The following is a 25,639-nucleotide window of genomic DNA, read 5'->3' on the forward strand; positions in this document are numbered from 1 at the left end:
AAATATGGATCTTAGTTCTTTCTTTTCTTTCTTTTCTTTCTTTTCTTTCTTTCTTTCTTTCTTTCTTTCTTTCTTTCTTTCTTTTTTTCCTTTCCTTTCCTCTCCCTTTCTTTCTTTTCTTTTCTTTCTTTCTTTCTTTTTTTTTTTGATACAGGGTCTTACTATGTAGCTCTGAAAAGCCTGGAACTCACGAAGTAGATCAGGCTGACCTGAAACTCATTGTGTGAAGCAGGTTGGCGTCAAACTCATAGACTTTGCCTCTGCCTTCTTCTGATGAGAGAGAGGAAAGGCATGGGCAGCCATACCAGCTGTGTTCTACTGTTATTTAGAGTGATTTTATGTATACCACAAGAGTACTTAGGAGTTACAGACTCTTGTGAGCCATCCTGTGAGTTCTGGAAATCTCGGTCTTATGCAAGAGTAGCAAGTACTCTTAACCACTGAGACATCCAGCCCTGTATTTACTTTAGAGGAAAGGACGTTGTATTTGTGCATCTAGCTGATATAAATATTTATGTATATATGCATATACACTTACCTACGTTGTTTTTTTTTTCACTTGTAAATGTGACTTAATTTACTCCATTTGAATACATGTTAAAAAGCTCAGCAGCTGAGCATTTACCTAGAAAGCACAAGGTCCTTGGTTGCATCCTCAGACAGCACCGGACAGAGACCGGCAGTTTCTCCAAACGGAGAATTGCTAATCCTGCCCTTTTGTTTAACAGAAAGGGACACCGCCCAGAGTGAACGGGCACAACTTCCTTAACTCCATACAGCCAGGCATTAATCTTATTAGAACCTGTTTTCCTTAGCTCCTGGGGTCAGGATGAGGTCAAGATTGACCTGGGTGTGTTTCTCCGTTCACATTCACATTTGGAGCTAAGCCCCTTAATGCCCTATAAGTGCGCCTTAGGGGAAATGGGCTCTTCTGGGGAGTAGAAGGTTTCATCAGCCTAAGAATAGAACTGAATGCCTATGACTGCATTGTAGGTTCAGTAGGGAACAGTGCTGCATAAACCCTTTGTTGATACACAGAAACCAATACAGATCTTTATCAGATTTTTTTTCTTTTTCTCTTTCTTTCTTTCTTTCTTTCTTTCTTTCTTTCTTGCTTGCTTGCTTGCTTGCTTTCTTGCTTTCTTTTTTGCGCTCCTTCTTAGCCTCCTTCTACTTTACGGGAACACTTAAAATCAGCTAAGGTCACCTTCTTAACAGGCCCATTCTATTGGGGAATTAAGCAAACAAAATCAGTTAATGATAAGCCAAAAGCCTACTGCTAACCCTTAGGGGGTCGATAAGACACCTAGTGAGTGTTCCTAGGTGACAAAGCCATTACCGACAAAAGCTTCGATCTGTTCCCTGAGGCTAAGGAAGACTGGAAATTCCTTCAGATTCCTTAAGAGATAGGAAAGGAGGAACAGCGGCTTATTTTTCCAGCGGGTCACACCAGTACAAGAGGGACTACTGGGGTGAGCAATTGGCAGAAAAGGGGCTAGCCTCCCCCCTCCCCTTATCTTTTCCATTTTCGTTCTCAAGGATTAAAAATAATCATTAGGAAGTGTTTTCTTGGAAGTTGGGAAATTCTTGCGCCCCGAACGTTCCTGAGCTGGAATGGCAAGTGGCTTGAAATGGGCACCGGTGAACCTTCTGTGCGCCGCCGACGTGCTCCAGCGCCCCGCGCCCCTCAACCCCGCAGCTCCTCCTCGCGATGCTCGGGCTCAATCCTCCTGGTCCCCGCCCCGCTCCCGCTTTCCGATTGGAGAACCTCAGCTCCTAGCCCGCCCCGGGATTTAAAGGGCCCGCTCGGCCGCGCCGCCCTGGGAGCCACTGCTGGTCCCGGCCTTGCGGCCTGCGGGGGAGGCTGCCCGGAGGAGGTGGCGACAGTGGCAGCAGTGCGCGTCCCCGGCCCCCTGGACCACGGCTTCCTTTCTGCCAGGTAGGTCTCCAGGAGTGTGCGCGCGGTTCCCACGTTCCCATCCTTAAGCTGGCCTGCGGGGCGCGGATCTATACCCCTTGTCCTGGGACCTCGTCCTCATCACCTATAGGACTCCCTCCCTGCTATGTTCCTTGCCAGCGCTTCCACTTTCCTGCAGTCGCTCGACCAGGGCAAGGCTTTGTTGCCGGCTTTTGCTGAGTGGGGTGAGATGAAGCTCGCGGAAGATACATCCATACAAGGAGAGATGCACACGGCCCCTAAGTGTCACGGACTCCCCCTTTCTGCACTCCACATTGAGTGACTACCTTGGAAACCAAGAAGCCCACTTCTTCCGCCCCATTTGATATATAGGTCTAGAGTGCATACCATTTTATCATCATTGCCCCGGACTGTTCACAGCACTCAAGATACACAAGGTCCTTCATTCCCTGCGGGTCACAGTGCATCCAGAATACCCACCGATATCACAGTTGGTGGCTCAGCCCGATGTACCTGATAGTCATATCCTCCCCAATGCCTTCCAATAGCACCCGGAGGGGGGGTGGTTGGCAGCCCCAAGCTGAATTCCTGAACGCTCAAATCCAAACCTTGATCGTGGCCATTCTCATGGACAGCTTACCCCCTCTGTGTCCTCCCTTTGGCAGATCCATCTGTCCATCCATCTGTGTGGGTCCACAATGGCCACCTTCAGCCGCCAGGAATTTTTCCAGCAGCTACTGCAGGGCTGTCTCCTGCCTACTGTCCAACAGGGCCTTGACCAGATCTGGCTGCTTCTTACCATCTGCTTTGCCTGCCGCCTCCTTTGGAGGCTGGGTAAGTACCTACCAAACTGTGTTCCACCACCACAGATTTTATCTTAATCTATCACGTTCATGGCTATCAAGCTATACCTTGCCCTACCACATTCTACCATGCCACATCCTGCAATGCCAAACCAGGTCCCTTCAGGTTCAGCCCCATCATATCCCGTTAAGTAAGCTAAGCCCCAATTCCACCACAGCACTTCTTTTACATACAGCCACCTTAAGCCACACCGTGGCAAGCCACATCCTGTTAAAGCAAGACATGACCTTCAGCATTCCTGCACTCAGGGATGTCGGCATCCGGAACTGTCTGCCGTTCCAAGGTCGTCCATCAGATCCTGGGATGCTGGTGTCCAAGTATCCTATCCCAGAGCCTCGTAGTTACTAGGAATGAAGAATCAGTCTGCCAAGTTGACATTTTCACATGCAGGACTTCCAAAATTTTGACCTTATGAATGTCTATAATCAGCACATTGTGAAATTTCTGGATTCTTTGATCCTATAATGTTTCTACAGTCATAGCAAAGTCAATATCCAAATGAGAAAGTTCCCAAAATCCCTGGGATTCCTCTAGGATACAGGCATTTCTGAAAACCAAAGGTTCTCTCATCAACTCTTTCCTTTTCATCGTAAGGGGAGGGAGTTCTTTTCCCCCCAGCTTTATGATTTTGGTACATATCAAAGCTACTGAAAAGCTGAAAGAACACTAAGATATATTTACATATAAAGGTCAATCACCCTAGTTTCACAGTTAGCCACAATAGCCTGCTCTATCTTCCTGCCTGTCTATCCCACCCTCCTCTTTCTGAGACATTTCCCTAACCTGATGGTATCCTGACCCTTCACCTCAAGTCCTTGCGTATATGGCCCCTGAGATCAAAATACCCCCCCTCCCCACCCCACATAAAGAGCCCCTCATCCATCACCCCCAGCCCTGTGACATTTTAATCTGGATGCAAACCTGTCCAACATCAGTTGGTAGTTTTCCTTTCAGGGTCCCTGGAATGTCCTTAGTAGATGTTGCTTTTTAAATCCAGGCCTTGCCACATGCGCCAGCTCTCCAGTACCAGCTTTGGGTCCTCTTAGACTCCAGCATGTTCTAGGCTTTTGCCCAGACTGGGCCCTATTGCCCGAGTCCTTCCTCTCTTGCCAGCCTACCAACCTCCCGCTTCTTGTTTTCCCTCCTTGTCTCTGTCTCTCTCTCTCCCTCTCACCCTAAGGGTTACCGTCTTACCTGAAGCATGCAAGCACCGTGGCAGGTGGCTTCTTCAGCCTCTACCACTTCTTCCAGCTGCACATGGTTTGGGTCGTGCTGCTGAGTCTCCTGTGCTACCTCGTGCTGTTCCTCTGCCGACACTCCTCCCACCGAGGCGTCTTCCTCTCCGTCACCATCCTCATCTACCTGCTCATGGGGTATGGGTGTACATCCTCACCCTCCCCCGGTTGGCAGAAGGCAGGCGGGGGTGGGGGTGGGTTCCCAAGGCTTTGATGAAGTGGTCCACGATAAGGATGGCATAAGAGGCTAAGGAGAAAGTAAGGAGTCAGGGACCATCATTTTGCCAGGAGATGATACCAGAGAGGGTGACGAGTGTGTCCCTGAAGGAGAGCCGAAACACATGTCATTCAGTGAGGCTGTGCAGGATAGGTTGAACATGGGCTTCCCCTGGAGGAGGGGGTCCTGGGGTGTTTTTTTTCTTAATGTGTTATGTATGTTAGGAAGGCAGAACCCCTTCAATACCTCGGTGCCCCCTGTGGTGTCCAAAGCCCTAGGAGGCATAGGCCCAAGACCACCCCCTTTTTTCCTCAGTGAGATGCACATGGTGGACACCGTGACATGGCACAAGATGCGAGGTGGGTAGCTCTCTGCCCTCCCACTTGCCCTCCTCACCTCCTGAGAGCCCTCCTGGACTTTTCCCCCTCATAAACCAACCACCATGCAGTGCAGGCTTCCCTCTCCCCTGACATCTTAGTCTCTGTGTTTCTTTCTACCTATCACTGTGTCTCCCTTTTCCTCTCATCTCAACACGTGGCGCACCCTCTCTTTCATGGTGACATGCCTTCTTATCCATACACTTGACCATGGGCCCCATACATAGGGGCCCAGATGATCGTGACCATGAAGGCGGTGTCTCTGGGCTTCGACCTGGACCGGGGCGAGGTGGGTGCAGTGCCCTCACCTGTGGAGTTCATGGGCTACCTCTACTTTGTGGGCACCATCGTCTTTGGGCCCTGGATATCCTTCCACAGCTACCTACAGGCTGTCCAAGGCCGCCCACTGGTGAGCTCCTGGGTGGCCAGGTGGGTAGGGACTGTGGGAGCCGCCATGGGGCCGTGCTCATGGATCCTTGATCCCACAGAGCCGCCGATGGCTGAAGAAGGTGGCCCGGAGCCTGGCGCTGGCCCTGCTGTGCCTTGTACTGTCCACTTGTGTGGGCCCCTACCTCTTCCCCTACTTCATCCCCCTCGATGGCGACCGACTCCTTCGCAAGTGAGCACAGCCGTCAAGGCCCCTATGTAGCAGTGAGGGGGTTGGGTAGAAGGCTGGGTCTTCCCAATTCTGAGCCTGTCTCTTAATGCTTCTGTCTGTCTTCTGTTACTACAGCAAGAAACGCAAAGCCAGGTAAATGAGAGCAGGTGCTGAGGGCAGGTGGGCTGACCAGGGCTGGGCCAGAGCCTTGGACCAATTGCTTCCAGACATCTGAATCTGACTGACCATCTACCCCATTACCACACAGAGACCAAGTGTGTCTGTCTGTGGATGTCTGTTTGACCAAGATTTGGCTCTGTGACTCCCATGTGTGACTGACACTCCAACACGATCGTGTCTGGATGTCCTTTTTGTCGTCCCACTAGAAATAAGTTAGGTGACTGATATGGGAAGTGGCAAGTGTGTATTAGTTGGTGACTCTTAAACTGTCTGTGACTCTGGATAACAGAGTTGAATTGTTTGCCTGTGTGGCCCACCGACTCCCTGAATGCAGGACTGAGAATTCTGACTGGCTGGACTGTGCGTTGTCAGTGGTGGACTTGTGTGGCTGTCACTGGCTAGGCTAAACCTCGGCAGGTGATTGTGGCTTATCTGGAACTCTGGTTTGCCTGTATGCAGCATGCAGTGTGCCTGTTTACGATTGACTCTGCCAGTCTGTCTGTCTTCTCAGACTGCTTGCTGCTACCCGAGTAAAGGATTGTGGCCCAGGACTGTATCTAGCTGTTTGCTAGCGGTTTGATTGTGTGACCTTACTCACTGGCTCCTGGTTATGTCTGATACTGAGCAAGACTCCAAAAAAGTAGCTGGGCAGTGGAGGCTCGCGTCTTTAATCCCAGTGTTCGGGAAGCAAAAGCAGACAGATCTCTGAGTTCAAGGCCAGACTGCCTGGTCTACAAAGGGAGTTCTGGGACCACTAGGGCTACACAAAGAAACCCCATCTCAAAAAGAAAAAAGAAACCAAAGAAAGAGAAGGAGGTGGGAGGGGAGGGACAGGCTCCAAAATTTGGAATCACTTGAGGAGTGTCTCTGAGTTAAACAGCCGGGCACAAAGCCTGGGTCTAATTGAAGCACCTATATGCTTTTGACACTGTCTGTGAAATTGACAGTGTATGTGTGCACAGTGAGCCTTTAAGCATCCCTGTATCTCACTACGATGTGATTTTATTGTCTTAGAAGGGTGACAAAATCTGGTGAGAGAGCTGAGAGGCTGAGAACCTTTTGTCTGGCTGGGTGGCCATTTTAGTGTGTAGGGTCATGTCTTCGCCCATTCATTTGAGCCATGTGAAATCAATCACCTGGCAATGTGTGTGTGTGTGAGACCATCACAGTCTGCCTCTATTGCTACCATATTTCTGTCTTATCTATGAAGAACTCAGGCCAACTTCCAGGCCCTCTCTGACTCTCTTTTCTCTCTTCTCTGCTGCATTCCTGACCCCTTGGGGTCCTAGGGGCACCATGGTAAGGTGAGTCTTCTAAGGCCGGGGTGCCGTGAAACATGGGGGGTATCATGTCCGGGCCCAAATGTAATGCCTCTCTTCCTGGCCCTTCACAGGTGGCTACGAGCCTACGAGAGTGCTGTCTCCTTCCACTTCAGCAACTATTTTGTGGGCTTTCTGTCTGAGGCCACAGCCACATTGGCCGGGGCTGGCTTCACGGAGGAGAAGGACCACCTGGAATGGTGGGGAGGGCTTTGGGGCCCCTTCTCCCACAGGGTGCTCCCTGGAGGAACTGTAGGGCGGTGGGAGGGGCTCCTGGGAAGGGAACGGTCAAGACAAAAAACAAAAAAACAAAAAAACAAAAATCTATAGCAGCCAGCTAGTTTGAGATTCTAACTGTTAATGGAATGTCTGTTTTTGCCCACAGGGACCTGACAGTCTCTAGACCGTTGAATGTGGAGCTGCCCCGGTCCATGGTGGAAGTTGTCACAAGCTGGAACCTGCCCATGTCTTATTGGTTGAATAATTGTGAGTCACCAAGTCACCACTCCAGAATAGTTGGTGACCCTGGCCCTTTCATACATTTGTACAGCGAGTACTGTGTGATGGGCACTCCAGCTGTGTCGTGGGCTGTTAGCATATTTCAGTTTGTAGAGTGCTTGCCTAACGTTCACAAAACCCAAAGATTTGATCCCCGGCAGCACATAAAAACTGGATGTATACCTGCCTGTGGTCCCAGCTCTATAAAGGTGGAGGCTAGAGGGTCAGAAATCCAAGGTCATCCTCAGCTACATAGAGCTGTTTCAAATCAGCCTTGGATATGTGAGATCCTGTCTCAAAATAAGAATATATTAGGGACAGCAACAAAAGCACACATTTGCTAACCTGGTAGAACTGTCCATTTGGAGGGTGGATATTTAAATAAGAAAGATTATGCAGTAAGTCAGGTAGTGGTAAATGCTACAGTAAATTGCAATGATGTTGAAATGGGAAAGAGGGAAGAGGGAGTGGTCTGGAAATTATAAATAATTTATCCAGGAAACGAACGTTTCACTGAGGAAAGTGAAGGAGCAAGGATATGGGGGAGGATTGGAACAGATGGTGAGAATAGCAGGTACAAAGGTCCTGAGGTGGGAGTTTGCCGGGTGTATATGAAAGACAGCTTTGGGGGAATAGGAACTCGGCTCCATGGTGGGCCGTTGCAAGGCTCTGAGTTGCATCCCCAGAACTGGAAGGCTTAAGGTCTTTGGGCAGGTTCGGGGAGGGGGAGCGGTAGCACATGACTTCAGAGAGATACTTAAGAGGCCTCTGGACCACTGAGAATCCTTTGGCTTTTTCTTTGCGAGACAGTGACTCTGAGCAAGGCTGGGGATCCGAGGACAGTGGGGGTCATTTGGATATTTGGATCGGAACTGTATCCCTTTGGCTTTTCATTTTTTTAGTTTTCTATTCTTTTGGATCCCTTTGGTTTGATGGAGGGAAGTGGAGGGGAGCCGGAGGGAGGGGGGTGGAGAGCAGTGAGGCTCTGCTGTAGCAGACTGAGGATTAGCAGTAGAGGTGACAGGGCGGCGGGGCGGCATGGCAACAGCCCGAGGTGAGAAGTGGGCTTCTGAAGGAAGCGCTGATTAGATTTGCTAAGAGTGTGGCTGTGTGGGAAGGTGGAATGTTGCCCCGAGGACCTGGAAGCCTGCAGGCTTGGCACTGACTGACCTTGGGGAGTCTGGCTAAAGCCTTGGGGAGTTCATTTTCAGGCTTGTGACAGTTGAGGACATCCTAAAGACGTTATCCTGAGGTTCCCTACATACAGATTATGGTTATCATCCTACCCGTGACTCTCTGGAAAAAGCTGTGGAAGTTCCAGAAATCTTGACCTGTGCCTCTCCCACCTGCAGATGTTTTCAAAAATGCCCTCCGCCTGGGGACCTTCTCTGCTGTGCTGGTCACCTATGCAGCCAGTGCGCTCCTGCATGTAAGCAAGACAGAGCGGGATCAAGGGGAGCTGGGTAGGGAAAGTTCAGAGCCTCCTCTTCACTCTCCTTGTCCCCTTGTCTGGGTCTCTAGGGCTTCAGTTTCCACCTGGCTGCTGTGCTGCTGTCCCTGGCATTTATCACGTATGTGGAACATGGTAAGTGCAGACAGAGCCCGTCACAGTACCAGTGGAAGTCATGGGAGGCTGGAGCCTGTGCTGCCTAAGGCTCACCTTTCCATACGGTCCAGTCCTCAGAAAGCGCCTGGCTCACATCCTCAGTGCCTGCATCTTGTCGAAGCGCTGTCTGCCGGACTGTTCACATCAGCATCGCTTGGTGAGGGTTCATCATGGGTAACCTTGTACCTAACACCGCCCTTCAAAAAATGTCACTTCTGTCTCCATCTTGTATCTGTCTCCGGGTGCCCAGCCTCCTCGTCTGGTGCCTGAGTCATCCTTAAAACCTCCCCTCTATTCACTGGCATCTGTTTCTCTAACAGGCATTTATTGAGCACCTGCTGTATACACACCTGGCATTCGTTCCCCCCCACTGAACATTAATTGAGCCCCTGCTGGTTTTGGGTGCTGGAGACAAAGTGGTGAACTAAAGCAGGCCAAAGTCCTGGCCCCGTGGGACCAAGATTTTCATTGGGGAGACAGGAAAGTTAGTCAACGCTAGGAACAGCTTGTGAGGCTGCGAGTTGCACTACACTAAGCGTAAGGGGAAGCGGACGGGACGTTTGATGGTGGTGGTTTCCCTTTTCATTGGGAAGGTCAGGGGTGAGGCAACTTGTAAGTTCTTCTAAGTAAAGAAGGTAAGGGAGGGAAGCATCTCAGGAAAGGGGGATACCCAGTGTAAAAAGCCCCACCCCAACATGGGCCTCTAAGCAACAGTGAAGAAGGCCAGTGCGGCTTGAGCAGAGAGTTAAGGGGAGGGAAAGATCGGGCCCTCTAGGTCAGGGCGGGATTTGTTTCGGTTTGGTTGTTTTCATTCTGTTTGCCATAAAAAAATGCAGACAAGCTCACATCTGTCTCGCACCCGGCGACGATGGTCATCATCATAACCCCTGGCTCAAAGCCCTACATTCTTGCTCCTCTGCCTGAACATTCGAATCACCCCCAACCTGGACGCCCTCGTGGTTACCACGCCCTGGGATACCTCTGAGCTCCCATAAGAGACTCCTTGACCCATCTCTTTCCCATCTTGGGATACCCTGGGCATCCTGGGACCCACAGTACCTTGTGTGTCCCCTGGGCTTCCCTGCACAGGTGGTGGTCGGGGAGAGTGACCAAGTCCAGCTGCCAAATATATCCATCTGTCCCCCCACAGGGCCTGGGGGTACGAGCCTTAAACTTGCTCTTTGGGGCCCTGGCTATCTTCCACCTGGCCTACCTGGGCTCCCTGTTTGATGTCGATGTGGACGACACCACAGAGGAGCAGGTGAGGTGGGGCCCTGGGCTGGGAGGTGAACCAGGGATGGTAGTTACTGTTTAGGGGAACCTGGAAGACCAAGGCAGTGAGAACAAGCCAGGGTCATGCGTCTTAGCTTGTACAAATGCCTTCTTTCATCTTCCCACTGTCTTCTGAATTTAATCACAGTGCTGGCTCTTTCCTTAGAGTAAACTGCAATATTTACTTACTTACCCTCTAAAATTCATTCTATTGCAACTGAACCGCCCCTCGTGTTACACACACTTGCTATATCCCTCCTAGCTCCAGGTTTTCCTTTTGTTTGTAGCTTTGATTAAGACAGGGTCTCAGGTATTCCAGGCTAGCCTCCAACTCAGTATTTACCCAAAGTGATCCTCCTGCCTGCACTTCCCAATGGGCTGGGATTACAGGCATGTGCTACCACACCCAGTTTTGTGGTCCGCTAGAGATCAAACCAAGAGGTGCAAGGCATGTAAGCACTCTACTGTGTTACACATCCCAGCTGTATGTGTGTGTGTGTGTGTGTGTGTGTGAGAGAGAGAGAGAGGGGGGGGGGAGAGAGAGAGAGAGAGAGAGAGAGAGAGAGCAGGCTGATCTCAAGTTTATTATGGAGCCAAAGCTGACACTGAATTTCAGTCCTGCCCCACCTCCCTTGTGGTCCATTATACACCTGTGCCTCTAGGTCCAGTCTGCTGTGCTGGGGCTGGAGTCCAAGGCTTCCTGTGTACCGAGTAATCACCCATTGAACTACGTCCATAGCCCTGGATTCTGCTTTAAAAATGTTATGTTCCTTCCTTGGAGTGGTCATGCACACATCCAGGTGCCAGCTATTTGGGATGCTTGAGGCAGGGATAGCGCGTGAGCCCAGGAGTGTTGTCACTTGTGCAACATAATTGAGACCCTACTTTGAAAAAAAATTCCCAATTTGAAAATTAGTTCATAGCCGGGCACATGCCTGTAATGCCAGCACTCTGGGAGGCAGAGGCAGGTGGATTTCTGAGTTCGAGGCCAGCCTGGTCTACAGAGTGAGTTCCAGGACAGCTAGGGCCACACAGAGAAACCATGTCTCGAAACAAACCAAAAAAAAAAAAAAAAAGAAGAAGAAGAAGAAGAAGAAGATTTACTTATATATTTTATGTATATGGGTATTTCATGTATGTGTGTATGTACACCAGAGGAAAAAGCATCATATCACATGGAACTACAGTTACGGTTAGATGGCTGCTGGCCACTGTGTAGGTGCTGGAAATTGAACTCTCCCACCACATTGGACTTCTGGAAGAGCAGCCAACGTTCTTAACTGCTGAGCCATCTCTCCCCAGTTTTTAAATTCTTAATTGAAAATAAAATTTCATGTTATTTTCCTAATTACAAGCATTTTTTTTGTTTGTTTTTTTTGTTGTTTTGTTTTGTTTTTTTTGTTTTTTTGTTTTTTGTTTTTTGTTTTTTTTTTGTTGTGTTTTTTTTTTTTTTTTTTTTTTTGCTTTTTTTCGAGACAGGGTTTCTCTGTGTAGCCCTGGCTGTCCTGGAACTCACTCTGTAGACCAGCTGACCTTGAACTCAGAAATCCACCTGCCTTTGCCTCCCAAGTGCTGGGATTACAGGCGTGCACCACCACTGCCGGCACAAGCATTTTTTTAAAAGAAGTTTTTCATTCAAATTGAGTGTAGAAACTCTGGGTTTGCAGCTACACTTGGGGAGGTATAAGAGGTCCACTCCCTGCCCTCAGGAGGCAGCCGCAGGTCTTGTCTCTTAGCTCAAGGCCAGCCTGGTCCTTAGAGGCTGGTCTGAGCTCCAGCACAGCCAGGGTTACACAGAAAAACCCTGTCTCCTAACAAAGTAAGTAAGTAAAACTCTGGGTGGATTTTTCCTCCTGTTTTGTTGTTATTGTTACTATTTCATACCAGGCTGGCTTGAAATGTGTTTATCAAACCACACTCTCCCTAGAATGATGATTACTTGTGTCTCTGGGCATTGGTGGAACACACCTTTAATCCCAGCAGAGGCAGGTGGATTTTTGATTTCGAGGCCAGCCTGGTCTACAGATTAAGTTACTGACTGGACAGCCAGAGCCATACAGAGAAGCGCCGTCTTGAGGGGGGAAAAAAAGATTACATGTGTCAGCCATCATGCCAATTTGGTTTCTTTTTTAAGGAAAAAGGCTTTCGCACCACCATGTCAGCTTCTAACATTTCTAAAAACATTTTAGTGCTGGGTGAGGTGATACATGACTTTAGTCCTAGCACTCAGGAGTCAGAGGCAGGTGGATTTCTGTGAGTGTGAGGCCAGCCTGCTTTACATAGTAAGCTTCAGGCCAGCCTGAGCTACACAGCAAAACCCTGCCTTGAAAAACAAAATTTGGGGGCTGGAGAGAGGGCTCAGCAGTTAAGAAGTCTTGAGTTCAAATCCCAGCAACCACATGGTGGCTCACAGCCATCTGTAATGGAATCTGATGCCCTCTGCTGGTATGTCTGAAAACAGCTACAGTGTACTCATATATAATAAGTAAATAAATCTTACAAAAAAAAAAAAAAGAAAAACAAAACTTTAGGGTTGGGAGTATAGCTCACTGGTAGAGCCCTTGTCTGCCATGCTTGTAATGTGATCTTTAGCACCCTAAAACAAAGTAAAGAGTAAGTATTATAGAGACTCAACTGCAAAATGTCTACACATTCATTTTTATTCATTTATTAACCCATGTTTGATATGCATTCTTCAAAGCATATCAAACACACACACTATATTTTAATTTTTTTCCCCTAGGTTTTTCCCCCTTGAAACAGGGTTTCTCTATGTAGCCCTGGCTGTCCTAGAACTCACTCTATAGATCAGGCTGGCCTCAAATTCAGATCTGCCTGCCTCTGCCTCTGGAGTGTTAAGTGCTGTTAAGTGCTGGGACTAAAGGCGTTCACCCCCACCTCCAGGTCTTTTTTTTTTTTTTTTTTTTTTTTTTTTTTTGAGACAGGGTTTCTCTGTGTGGCCCTGGCTGTCCTGGAACTCACTCTGTAGACCAGGCTGACCTCGAACTCAGAAATCCGCCTGCCTCTGCCTCCCAAGTGCTGGGATTACAGGTGTGCACCACCACCGCCTAGCCCTCCAGGTCTTTAAGGACACAGTCTTCCTTTTATTTTTCATTGCAAGAATTTGACAGGCTTTACCTTGTCTCTCACTGGTGGACGCTCAGGTTTCATACACAAATGACTTCAATGACCAGCGACCACATCCGGCACATTGCCTTGTTTTTAAAATGACTCCTTTTTGGTGTGCTGGAAATCAAAACCTAGGGCCTCCCCCATGTAGACCCTCCCATCAAACTGTATACTCAGCCCCTGAAAATGATCTCTACAGAAGAAGAAACCAAGCTCTATCTGGTTACCTTTGATAAGTATCTGGACCCTTCTGTTACTCAGGAATATGAAGTCCCAAAGATCCCCGGGCAAAGGATGGGTTTCCCCAAGACTCACTGTCCTTGTTGAATTTCAAAATTATGACTTGTTTCTCTCCCACAGGGCTACGGCATGGCATATACTGTCCACAAGTGGTCAGAGCTCGGCTGGGCCAGTCACTGGGTCACTTTTGGATGCTGGATCTTCTACCGTCTCATAGGCTGAGGCATAAGACCTTCATAATCCCCTTCAATACCCCTTCCTTAGGGTGCCAACTCTCAGGGGGGTGAGGGAAGACCCTTTCTCCACTCCTTGACCCCTCCATGTTTGAGCCCCAACACCCCTCCACACAACATACAGACAACACACACAGCCTTTCCATGCCTGTCAATCCTCACCCCACCACCAGGCAGGAAGGGGGTGGTCCTTCTCGGGGCCTAGAAATGATGGCTACTTGGGGAAGCAGAGAGGTGCAGTTCCAGGGCCTCCGCACCTGCCTGCTCCCTTTTTTTTAATTATATATATATATATGCAGTTTGTTATTGTCAAATAAAAGTAGAAATTACACAACAGGCTTGTTGTTCACTGATCAGAGGGGAAGAGGAGAAAGCAAAGAAATTCTGTCACAGATAAGGGTTTGGAAACTGAAAATCGTAGAGAGGGGAAATTGGGATCTATTCGAGATGAATTCAAGATGGTCTGTGATTGGTTAATGAGTTCATAGGGGGAGGGTCCTGGTCCTGCTTGCGTAGTTCAGGAACAGATTTTCTGGGGGAAGCTTGGTAGTACTTCGTGGAGAATTGGGGGATCTCTGTTCTCATTGGTTCCTCAGATTCGGACAGAGGGCAGGGAGGGGAGGGCAAGACAGATGAAGGGTTAATATCTACTGGTCCTTACGGGTTATTGGTAGGTAATAATTAAACTGACAGTTTGAGATAGATCTGTTTTTTTGACTGAATGCTGACGAGGTCTGTTTGCCAACTTGTTTAGCGTCGTGCCTTCTGTTTGGCTCTTAAGAACTGGCCCGGTTGAGAGTCTCCACACCAAGTGCTCAGCAGGAGTGAGGGTTTGTGGGTGTCCCGATACTGTTAGCACTAGAGAGTTTTGAGCTCTGGTGGGCGCTAGGTGTCTTTGCGCTGAATGTAATCCACCTGTCGTATTTTCTTTTCGTTCGGGCTAAGAACGGGTCTGGGAATTGATTGGTTGCCTAGAAAACTTAGAGATAGAGGACCACGCAACTCCAGTTCACTAGTAAATGTTGCGGGTTTGCCATTTCATTAGCCTCATCTTGTGCGATTATAAGGGGGCAGGGAAATTGAAGCTCAGAATAGCATAGATTTGCTATTGGCAGAAAGCGCCCACCGACCTTGGAGGTCTCCACCCCACTCCTGACTTGGTCTCAGCCAACAGGGAAGATGACACCATAGGCGAGGACAGGGCCTGCGACATACGGAGGACTCCTATTGGCAGAAGCCACCTTCTCCACTTCACTATTGGTCCGCTCCGTCGGGCGGGGAAGCGCGAGAGCTGAGCGGAACTGGGGCTATTAGGGAACCTGCAGGTCTTCCTGGAAAGTCGCGAGCCTGTGTTAGGAAGTCGTCCCGCGACCGCGCCGCCTTGGGTGAGTGCCTTCCCGCCAGCCAGCTTGCCCGAGTCCCTCCACGTGCCCAGCCCCTCCACGACTGCGGTTTGCCCGCATTCCCTGCCCTTACCCTGCGCCTGCGCGGGACCCGGGCCCTAAACCGGTTGTCCAGACGACGGAAGACTCGCCCTCTCGTTGGGCAGCTACGGTGGAAGGTTCTGGTTGTGATTGGTGGTCTCTGGGCTTGGTTTTCCTTTCTCTTGGTTAGCGCCGCCCGTGAGACCCCTGCCTTTGCTACTCCTGGCTTGTTGGCGGGGTGGCACAGTAATTGCCTGGAGTCTTGCTTTTGAAATGCAGTGCTTGGGACCATAGCACTGATTGATCATCTCTGCAACCCCGCGGGTGGGAGTAGCGTCCAGTTAAATCCCAGCCACTGGACCCTGCAGTGCATCCAGGGGATATTCCTGGGTCTTTCCAACAAACTGAGCCCCGAAGTGCTAGGACCTGGCTTGGTGACAGTGGCTCTCCCTCCAAACTGACCATACTCTGTGACTAGCAACAACTACAACTCGATGTTGCCAGCAGTGCAGCCTGAGGATTCCACTTCAGAGCCTCGGGAACTCCGGAGGCCTTGAAACCTGCTGTGTAGGAAAATGTTAGGGTGTATCACACTGAAGCAAACTTAGTGAGTTTCTTAAAGCAGAAAGGCAAGCTACACTTGACAAAGGAATGGATGCACCAAGATGCCCAGCAGAAGCTATTTCTCTGACTTGTAGGGCTTGGAAGCTACTTAATCTCTAAGTTGGTTTATTTGTTTGAATATAGTATCTTGCTATGTAGCTCTGGCTACCCTGAACTTTTCTATGTAGATCAGGCTAGCCATGGCAATCCTTCAGCTTCAGGCCTCAGAATGTTGGGATTTCGGGTATGTGCTACCACGCAGTGTTATAACTAAGTGGAAATATTAAGGAAAGTGTGTGCTGGCGTGAGCTGATTATTTTTAAATCCCACTGTCCTTGTGTAGAGAAAACATGTTGATCAAAGGAATCTTTATACATATTTGGTAAGGACATTGGACTTGAGCCCATTAACCAGTTTTGATAAGTTTGTGCTATTTGCCACAAGGGTTTATATAGTCCTTTTACAGGTGACCTTGTCAAATACGCCAAAATCTCTGACATTACTACCTAGAGAGTGAGGAGGACCTTTCTCCTTCTCATAACTTCTCGTTTTTTTTTTTAAACCATAACAATTATTTTATGACTGATGGAAATCCTCAAGATGAACTGGACACTGCCACAGCGGCCCTCTTGGGTTTAGGCATTGTTCCTTCACGGAATTCATGTCTGAATCTGCGACAGACAATCTTTAGGTGCCTCATCCAACCACCAGTCCCAGTAGTGTTTCTTTTTTTCTTTTTTTTTTTTTGTTTGTTTTTTGGATTTGTTTTTTTCGAGACAGGGTTTCTCTGTATAGTCCTGGCTATCCTGGAACTCACTCTGTAGACCAGGCTGGCCTCGAACTCAGAAATCCGCCTGCCTCTGCCTCCCAAAGTGCTGGGATTACAGGCGTGCACCACCACAGCCAGGCGCCGGTAGTGTTTCGTCTCTTAGCCTTGGCACTCCAGTTATACTTTCTCATACGCTTGGCAGGGGAGCCACATTTGTCACAAGTTGACTTCTGAAGGTGGTAGGCTCTGGAGCCACAGTGGTGGCACAGCGTGTGCGTCCTATTGCGACACTTTCCAAAGGATGACATTCCTTTTGTCATCTTGCTTCTACCAGTGAGGCCAAAGAGACTGCGCTTCTTGATTTTCTAACTAGCTCTCCTGTCTTGTTACTATACCTGCCAGAGGCCTCAGCGAAGCCTTTATTCTTTATGAGGTTTCAAATCTGAGATGTATTCTTTTTTTAAGATTTATTTTATTTTGTATATATGAGAATTTTGACTGCATGTATGTCTGTGCCCAGAGAAGCCAGAAGAAGGTGTTGGATCCCTTGAAACTGGAGTTAGAAATGGTTGTGAGCTACCATGTTGGTGCTTGGAATTAAACTCTGGTCCTTTGCAAGAGAAAGTGTTCTAAACCACTGATACATCCCCAGTTATATTCTTTTTAAATATTATTTATTTCACGTATGTGAGTACACTGTCGCTGTCTTCAGACACACCAGAAGAGGGCATCAGATCCCACTATAGATGGTTGTGAGCCACCATGTGGTTGCTGGGATTTGAACTCAGGACCTCTGGAAGAGCAGTCAGTGCTCTTAACCTCCGACCCATCTTCCCAGACCCCCCCCCCCCCCCAGTTATATTCTTGAAATGCTTCAAAATTAGATTTCTCCCTCCCTCCCTCTCCCTCCCCTCCCCACCACCTTCCCTCTCCTTCTCTCCTTCTCTCCTTCTCTCCTTCTCTCCTCTCTCCTTCCCCACCTCTCCTTCTGAGATGGTATTACTTTGTAGCCCTGGCTAACCTAGAACTCACTGGGTAGACCAGGCTGGCCTCCAACTTACAGAAATCCACCTACCTTCAAAGTCTGGGCCTCATTGCATAAGTGCGTGTGACACCAGGTTCAGCTAAGCTTGGTCTTTTCAAAGTCCAGTCTTACAAGTCATTCTGTCAAATAATAGAGTTCACTTACAGTTCTTGTTGAAAAGTATTTGGATTTGGTTTATCTCACCATGCATTTTCTGTTTGCCCAGGTTTATTTCTGTTCCTTTTTTTCTCTGTTTATGTACAGAGCTGCCAGCAGCCCGTAGAAACATGACAGCCAAGATGGTCCCCTTGCACCCATACTGGCCCAGGCACTTGAAGCTGGACAACTTCGTGCCTAATGACCTCCCGACTTGGCATATCCTGGCTGGCCTATTCTCCATCTCTGGGGGCCTAATTGTGGTCACGTGGCTGGTGTCTAGCCGAGCCTCCGTTGTCCCCCTTGGAGCTGGCCGTCGACTGGCCCTGTGCTGGTTTGCTGTGTGCACATTCATTCACCTTGTGATCGAGGGCTGGTTCTCATTCTACCATGACATCCTGCTCGAAGACCAAGCCTTCTTATCCCAACTCTGTGAGTCCTGAGTTCTGCTGTTGTGGGAGGGAATTTTCTGGGTAGAGATTCACTATGATAGTTACCCATTCACCATTGCTTTCTCTTTTTTTTTTTCTAATTCTGTTAACTTTTTTTTTTTAAGCCACAGCAGTTGTTTTCTGTGCTGGGATTCTTTATTTTTATTTTTTAAATTTATTAATTTTTATTTTGTGTTTATGAATGTTCTGCCTGCACATAAGTGTACATATATATAGTGTTACATATAAGTATATATATATACATATATAATACATATGTGTATATTTATACATATATATATGCATATATAGTGTGTATATATAAGTATATATATATATACTTATATATATATACATATAAGTGTGTGTGTGTATAATCACTGTAGTTGTCTTCAGACACATACCAGAAGAAGACATCGAATCCCTTTACAGATGTTTGTGAGCCACCATGTGGTTGCTGGGAATTAAACTCAGAACCTCCTGAAGAGAAGTCAGTTCTGTTAACCATTGAGCCATCTCTCCAGCCCCGTTTTTTTTTAATTAATATTTTTTATTTTAATTTGATGTACATGAGTGTTTTGCCTACACGAATGTCTGTATAATCCATGCAATGCATACAATACCTGCAGATCAAAAGAGGGAATTAGGATCCCTAGGACTGGATGACTGCTCTTCCAGAGGTCCTGAGTTCAAACCATGTGTAATGGGATCTGGCGCCCTCTTCTGGGGTGTCTGAAAACAGCGACTGTGTACTTAGTTAAAATAAATGAATCTTTTTTTTTAAAAAAGGGTTATGAGTTACAAAGTGCAGAAAAGCAGTCAGTGTGATGATTCACTGTGGTTTTAATTTGCTTTTCCTTGAGGACTAATGATGCTCTGAGCATCTTCCATATGTTAACTGGCGATTTGGAAATCCTTTGGGAAGAACCTATGTAAATCCCTTGCCTGTATCGGGGTTATGGTTGGGAGAGGTGTTGTGAGTACAGCCAGGGCTTCCGATTCCGATACCCGCTCACTCTTTTTTCTTTTTTTTTTTTTCTTTTTTTTTTTTTTTAGTTTTTTCGAGACAGGGTTTCTCTGTGTAGCCCTGGCTGTCCTGGAACTCACTCTGTAGACCAAGCTGGCCTTGAACTCAGAAATCCACCTGCCTCTGCCTCCCAGAGTGCTGGGATTAAAGCGTGCGCCACCACTGCCCGGCGTGCTCACTCTTTCATTTATGCACCTATCTGTTCACATGTGTGTGTGCATGGCCTTGCTCGGTCCCCCCTCCCAGCCCCACCTTTTACTCTTCGTCTTCTATTTTTTTCCCCAAGATGGAGTCTCGTGCAGTTTGTGCTGGCTTCTAAGTATCTATGTAGTTAAAGGATGAACTTGAACTTCTCATGGTCTACCTCCCCAGTGCTGATTACAAGCATGCACCATCACACCCGAGCCACACGCTCCGTCCTTTATACTTCCTTTTATACCGCATACCATGTAACCATAGCAACATTGTTCCATATCAGTCTTTACACAGACTATATAAACACACACCTTAGAAGCAAAACCACTACATCCATTGCACAAAGTATTATAACGTTTGTTGTCTTACAGTGATTATCATAGATGTCATGTATCTCTGTTTCCCTCAGGGAAAGAGTATTCCAAGGGAGACAGCCGATATATCCTGTAAGTATTCTGCCTCTCTTAGTGGAAACCTGCATTAGTTTGTGACAATGGTGAGTTGGGGACATTAACGAGAGCACAATGATGCCAGTGTCCATCTTTTTTCTCTTGCAGTAGTGACGGCTTCACCGTCTGTATGGAGACTGTCACAGCTTGTCTCTGGGGACCTCTCAGCCTATGGGTGGTCATTGCCTTCCTCCGCCATCAACCCTTCCGCTTTGTCCTACAGCTTGTGGTCTCTGTGGGTGAGAAAGCCTATATATCTGCCACTTCAAGGGTTACTGGGGGAATGCATAGGCACAGGCACATCCCCGTGGGTAAGATCTCCTAAGTGTCCATTCAGGGGTGAGACATGTTCAAGTATAAGCTCCTTTATAAGTGTCTTTTTTTTTAAAGCTTCATTTATTAATTTTAAGTACACTGTAGCTGTCTTCAGACACACCAGAAGAGGGTGTCAGATCCCATTACAGATGGTTGTGAGCCACCATGTAGTTGCTGGGAATTGAACTCAGGACCTCTGGAAGGGCAGTCAGTGCTCTTACCCGCTGAGCCATCTCTCCAGCCCCCTTGGTGTCTTGATACATTCAAACCCCTCTCTGTGCTGGCCTCTCCAGCAAGACTGTATATTTCTCTTCTTTCTCATCTCTTCTTTCCTGTGCAGGTTCCATGATCTATTCAATGTGGCCCAAAGCTCCCAGGGTCCTCCAGAACCAGGACCTGGAGTGTTAGCTTTCTTTTGGCTGTTTACATGAGCTCTCATTAGTTCTGAAATTCCAAGTTGTCTCGCATTCTAGGATTCCAAGCTTGCCTTCAGCAGGCTGGACCTAGAGGCACAGGTCTATAATGGACCACGGGAGGTGGGGCAGGATGATTAGAAATTCAGTGTCGGCTTTGGTTCCATAATAAACTTGAGACCAGTCTGGGCTACAGGAGTCAGTCTCCTCCCCCCCCCCCCCCACACACACACAGACACACATATGGGACAAGGGGGTTAGAGGGAAGGAAGGTTGGGGAGAAGAAGACAAGAAAGGAAAAAAATCCCCAAAACTCTTGATTTCTGAAATTCGTACCTCATTATGTCCTATTTCCAGCTTTGGTTTCAGAATGTGGGCTGAGTTCTTTGAAGAATTGCCTTGGGGAATGCCGTGGAGTAGAACCTGGCTTAGCCTCATTGTCCTCACGAGGGCTTTTCCTTCTCTTGCCTCCCACAGGCCAGATATACGGGGATGTGCTGTACTTCCTGACAGAGCTACGCGATGGATTCCAGCATGGGGAGCTAGGCCACCCCCTTTATTTCTGGTTTTATTTTGTTACCATGAATGCTATATGGTTGGTGGTACCAGGCATCCTCGTGCTTGATGCCATAAAGCATCTCACTAATGCCCAGAGCATGGTGGACAGCAAAGTCATGAAAATTAAGAGCAAGCATAACTAAAGAGGTGGGGCGTGGGCTGGGACCCTGCTGATGAGGCGCTCTGCCCACTTCCCAGAAGACTCGAATCTTCTTCCTCCTCGCACAGGTTGGAGGGTCTGAACTATCGGACTTGTCATACTCAAACCTGATGAGTGAGCACACAGAGGGCCTGAGTCAGAAAAGGTAGGGAACATACGGAGGAGCTACTGCCAGGAAGCATAGGGAAAAGATGGAAGAGAAAGGCGGGAAGTTCGTGATGCCACCATTTCCGAAACCAGGAAATAAAATGTCTTTAACTGTAACACTGAGAGATATTTAATTACTAATCCCAGAAATGTCATCTAACTAGTCCCACAGATCTCTCCCATCACTTCATCACCCATAGCCCTCCATCATCATGTAGGTATACCATGTCTGCTCTTACAAACCCTTAACACCGACTGACTCCACACATGGTCATAATTTACCCCGTAGAAGCTAGAGCTCACTCCACAGACCTCCCTTCAAGATCACCCTATCACTTAGCCCATAAATCCTGCCAATAACCTCATAGTCCCCTCATACTAGCTTGGGCTGCCATAACAAAATCATATGGATTGAGCGTTTTAAGCTATAGACCTGGAGCCAGTCAGCCAAGGTGTCAAAAGGTTTGGCTTTATATTTTTTTTTCTGAAGTCTCCTGCCTTAGTACTGCATTCTGTGTTCTCAGAAGTTCTCACATCTTCCCATGTTCCCAGCTTCTGCTGTTTGTATGTGAACAACTTTCCTCTTTAGGACATCATTCAGATTGGATTAGGGTCTATGAAGATAGCCTCATTTTTAACTTAATCACATCTTTTAAAAGACTCTGGCTCTAAGAGTCTTGGCCACCTTCTCAGGTTCTGGGAGTAAGGACTTCAATATAGAAACTTGAAGAGGACACAGTTCAGTCTGTACATACCTGCCCTCGGGACTCCCTAAATTCATGTCCTTCTTGCATGCAAACTTTGTTTATTCCATCCTTCATCCTCACGTCCTTCGATCATTCTAGAATCACGTTTTTGGAGGTGACATTGGAGTGCTAGAGATCAAAGAGAATCCAGAGTCTTAAACAAGGGCTCTATATCCCTGAGTCATGTCCATCACTCATGAATGGTCTTTTAACGTTTTGTTTTGTTTTGTTTTGTTTTGTTTGAGTCATGGTCTCATTCTATAACCTAAGCTACCCTGGAACTCACTATGCCATCCAGGGTAGCAGCTTCTCAATGCTAGGGTTGAACGTATGTGCTACTAAGCCTTGCTTTTGACTAGTTCATCCATCCGTCCATTCGTTTGGAGACAAGATCTTGCTGTGTATTCCAGGCTGATCTTTGCATGAAACTCAGGCTGAAGTTCATCTTCCTGACCCTTCTAGCTCAGTTTCTCCAGTGGTGAGATCATGTTTGTGCTATGGTGAGATCATGTTTGTGCTATCGTGCCTTTGTTCCTTGCATGGATTTTTATAAAATGTACCTTTATCTTAATGTTTTCTGTGCACCACATGTGTATACCACCTGTGGAAGCCAGCAGAAGGTGTCAGATCCCCTGGGACTGGATGGCTTTGAGCCACCATGGAAGTGCTAGCAGAGTAGCCAGTGCTCCTAACCCCTGACCCATCTCTCCTCTGGCACGGATTTTAATCCCAAGTCTCACCTGAACATAAGCATAAGATGAGGTCTAAGTCACCTGTTGAATGGGGAAAAAGGAATAAAAGAGGAAAGGGCATGATTGCTCCTAGGTATGGTAGAGGAGAAGAAAGTTTATTGTAGAGATGCGGGAGCCAGAGACATCTGGGAAAGTGGTCATGACCTGTCTGAGCTAGAGAGAGGGGAACCTGATGCCACAGCCAGGAAGACAAAGGTACAAAAGGGGCAGGTAACCAAAATGGCTGAATTATATAGGGAAGAGCCTCTTGGGAAGGGCAGCCCAGCCACTGGGCTAGAGAGGGTGGGGTATGCCTGCCACACACTGGTGAGGACTGACGGAATGCTAGGAGAAACTAGCAGCTAGGTCTCCTTTGATGTGTTAAATTGGCACTTCAGCCTTTTGTCCCTGGCTTGAAACTTAGCTGTGAACCCGTGAAACTAGATGAGTGTTCTGTTTACAAAAGGCAAAGGCAGAAGTAGGGCACACCTTTAATCCCAGCACTCAAGAGGGGGGCGAGTGGGGGGAAATGGGTGGGGGTGGGTGGAGGACGACAAATCTCTTGTGAATTCCAGGCCAGTCAGAGCTACACAGTGAGACCCTGTCTAGGTTGGCTGGGGGAGGAGGGATTTGGTGTGGGGGGAGCAGTGCTGGAGGTAGGAGATCCCATTCCACAATGGGGAACTTAAATGTTCACTCAGTGTTAGATCTTGGCTTGATGCTCTGTCTTCTGCCTCTGGAGCCAAAATGTTACTCTCAACCCTGGGTGGCAGCTTGTGCCACTAAAACCAAGGAGCAGCATGCCTCTCAGAACTAAGGAGTACACGGTTCTCCCACAGCCTGGAACCCCTACTGTTCTATCCTATAGAATTGCAGAAGGAGGAGACCCTTCCTTTATTTTGCCCATTCCTGTCTCCCTCAGTCTCAGCTGGTGGTCTGCTGGTGTTATCCCACCGCTGCTCCTGGATTCAGATAAGATAGCTGCTTAGATCAGTGAAATATACCCAGCAATGATTTTTATGGATTTTTATAGATTGTCTAGCCTTGGTCTTTCCTCTAAGACATGTTCTTGGTTTTTGCATTACAAGTTAGGCTAAAAATGTTCTAAATCCTGTCCCCCCACACACCCTTTTTTCAAAAAGATTTTTCAAGGCAGGGTTTCTCTGTGTACTCTGTATTCCTGGCTGCCCTGGAACTCTGTAGACCATGGTGACTTCAAACTACCCAAATGCTAGGCTTGGAGGTGTGCACCACCACCACGCCCTGCTCCAAACACTTTTTTCTTTATATATATACATACATATGTGTATATATGTGTGTATATATATATATATATGTGTGTGTGTGTGTGTATATATAAGATTTATTTTATATATTTTAAATACACAGTACATAGTCGCTGTCTTCAGACACACCAGCAGAGGGCGCCAAATCCCTTTACAGATGGTTGTGAGCCACCATGTGGTTGCTGGGAATTGAACTCAGGACCTCTGGAAGAGCAATCAATGCTTTTTAAAAAAAATATTTATTTATTTATTCATTATTTATTTATTTATTTATTTATTATATGTAAGTACACTGTCGCTGTCTTCAGACACACCAGAAGAGGGCATCAGATCTCATTACAGATGGTTCTGAGCCACCATGTGGTTGCTGGGAATTGAACTCAAGACTTTCTTTGGAAGAGCAGTCAGTGCTCTTAACCGCTGAGCCACCTCTCCAGCGCCCAAACACTTCTTTTTCGATTGCTCTGTTCCTGTTCATATTTTTCTATTGCAACAAGGCAAAACCAGATTTCAGCACTTTTCCTTTTTCTTTTCTTCTTCCTTTTTGTGTCTGTCTTTCCCTTTGTTTTGCAGACTGCTCCTCATGCTGTAGTCCAGGCTTGCCTAAAAGTCATGGCCGCCCTCTTGCCTCAGCCTCTTGTGTGGTGGGATTACAGGCATGAGCCACTGTCCGCAACATTTTTCAGTGCATTTCTTAGGAATCTTGGCTAAAAGTTCAAGTTTATCACTCACAAGTTCTACCTTTATTGGAATAAATTCAATCAAGTTCTTCGAGTTCCTTCCAGTTTCTGTGTGTCTCCATGTCAGATCTCAATAGAAGCACCTGTGGTGTCCATAGTTTTTACTGTCTTTATTTTTTATTTTCCTTTTAAAATTATTATTATTATTATTTTATTTTCTGTGTGTGGTTATTTTGCTTGCATGTATGTTTGTGTACCGCATACATGCAGGGCCCACTAAGGTCAGAAGAGGGCATTGGATCCCCTGGAACTAGAGTTAGAGACAGTTGTGAGCTGCCATCTGGGTGCTTGGGAATCGAACCTGGGTTTGAAAGAGCAGCCAGTGCTCTGGATGGCTGAGCCACCCTCCACCCCCATACCAACATACAGAGCTGTTGTCGTAGTCCTCTTGGGCTCCTGTAACAAAATACTGTAAGCTGGATGTCTTATAAACAACAGAAACTTTCACAGTTCTAGAAGCTAATACTAACAGACTGGGCATCTAGGGGAGGCCCACTTTTCCACTGTGTCCTTACTCATAGTTGAAGGTTTAGAACTCTGGTCTCTTATGTGGCTGCTGAATCCTATATCCACCTCCTAATATCGTCACACTGAAGATTAGGCTTCAACAATTGGGAGACAATGTTGACACTATTAAAAAAAAATCAAGGCTTTTTAAAGCACATACCTGTAATCTCTTCCTCTACTCAGATATTAAAATTGCCCCCACATCTTTAGATGTCTCTATTAGTAGCATCATCCTACTCAATAGCAAGTCTGTACTAACAGTGTACCATACA

At 47.4% G+C, this 25,639-nt stretch overlaps 3 protein-coding genes across 6 annotated transcripts; 2 read left to right on the forward strand and 1 right to left on the reverse strand.

Moving 5' to 3' along the window:
• The first annotated feature begins 1,810 nt into the window (after positions 1-1,810).
• Porcn (porcupine O-acyltransferase) lies at positions 1,811-13,957 on the forward strand. 4 transcript variants are annotated; one of them, XM_052171546.1, is made up of 13 exons: positions 1,811-1,939; positions 2,584-2,752; positions 4,034-4,155; positions 4,550-4,593; positions 4,839-5,020; positions 5,100-5,230; positions 6,783-6,908; positions 7,094-7,194; positions 8,559-8,635; positions 8,728-8,791; positions 8,884-8,969; positions 9,963-10,073; positions 13,574-13,957. In XM_052171546.1, exons 3-13 carry the CDS (start codon positions 4,040-4,042, stop codon positions 13,673-13,675), a joined length of 1,140 nt encoding a protein of 379 aa, XP_052027506.1. In that variant the 5' UTR covers positions 1,811-1,939; positions 2,584-2,752; positions 4,034-4,039; the 3' UTR covers positions 13,676-13,957. The 4 variants fall into 4 exon arrangements, with proteins under 4 accessions (XP_052027506.1, XP_052027503.1, XP_052027502.1 ...); XM_052171543.1 differs by having other exon boundaries at positions 1,851-1,939; positions 3,963-4,155; XM_052171542.1 differs by lacking the exon at positions 1,811-1,939 and adding an exon at positions 2,079-2,142 and having other exon boundaries at positions 3,963-4,155.
• A 1,005-nt stretch (positions 13,958-14,962) lies between these two features.
• Ebp (EBP cholestenol delta-isomerase) lies at positions 14,963-21,474 on the forward strand. Its single transcript, XM_052171425.1, has 5 exons — positions 14,963-15,071; positions 17,771-18,094; positions 19,725-19,761; positions 19,873-20,003; positions 20,970-21,474. Exons 2-5 carry the CDS (start codon positions 17,794-17,796, stop codon positions 21,191-21,193), a joined length of 693 nt encoding a protein of 230 aa, XP_052027385.1. The 5' UTR covers positions 14,963-15,071; positions 17,771-17,793; the 3' UTR covers positions 21,194-21,474.
• Positions 16,270-16,802, reverse strand: LOC127675327 (60S ribosomal protein L37-like). The gene is made up of 2 exons (XM_052171426.1): positions 16,615-16,802; positions 16,270-16,438 (listed from the first exon to the last, which is right to left on the reverse strand). Exons 1-2 carry the CDS (start codon positions 16,800-16,802, stop codon positions 16,309-16,311), a joined length of 318 nt encoding a protein of 105 aa, XP_052027386.1. The 3' UTR covers positions 16,270-16,308.
• Positions 21,475-25,639: the final 4,165 nt, after the last annotated feature.

The sequence above is a fragment of the Apodemus sylvaticus genome, chromosome X, assembly GCF_947179515.1.
Source record: "Apodemus sylvaticus chromosome X, mApoSyl1.1, whole genome shotgun sequence".
NCBI classification, from domain to species: Eukaryota; Metazoa; Chordata; class Mammalia; order Rodentia; family Muridae; genus Apodemus; species Apodemus sylvaticus.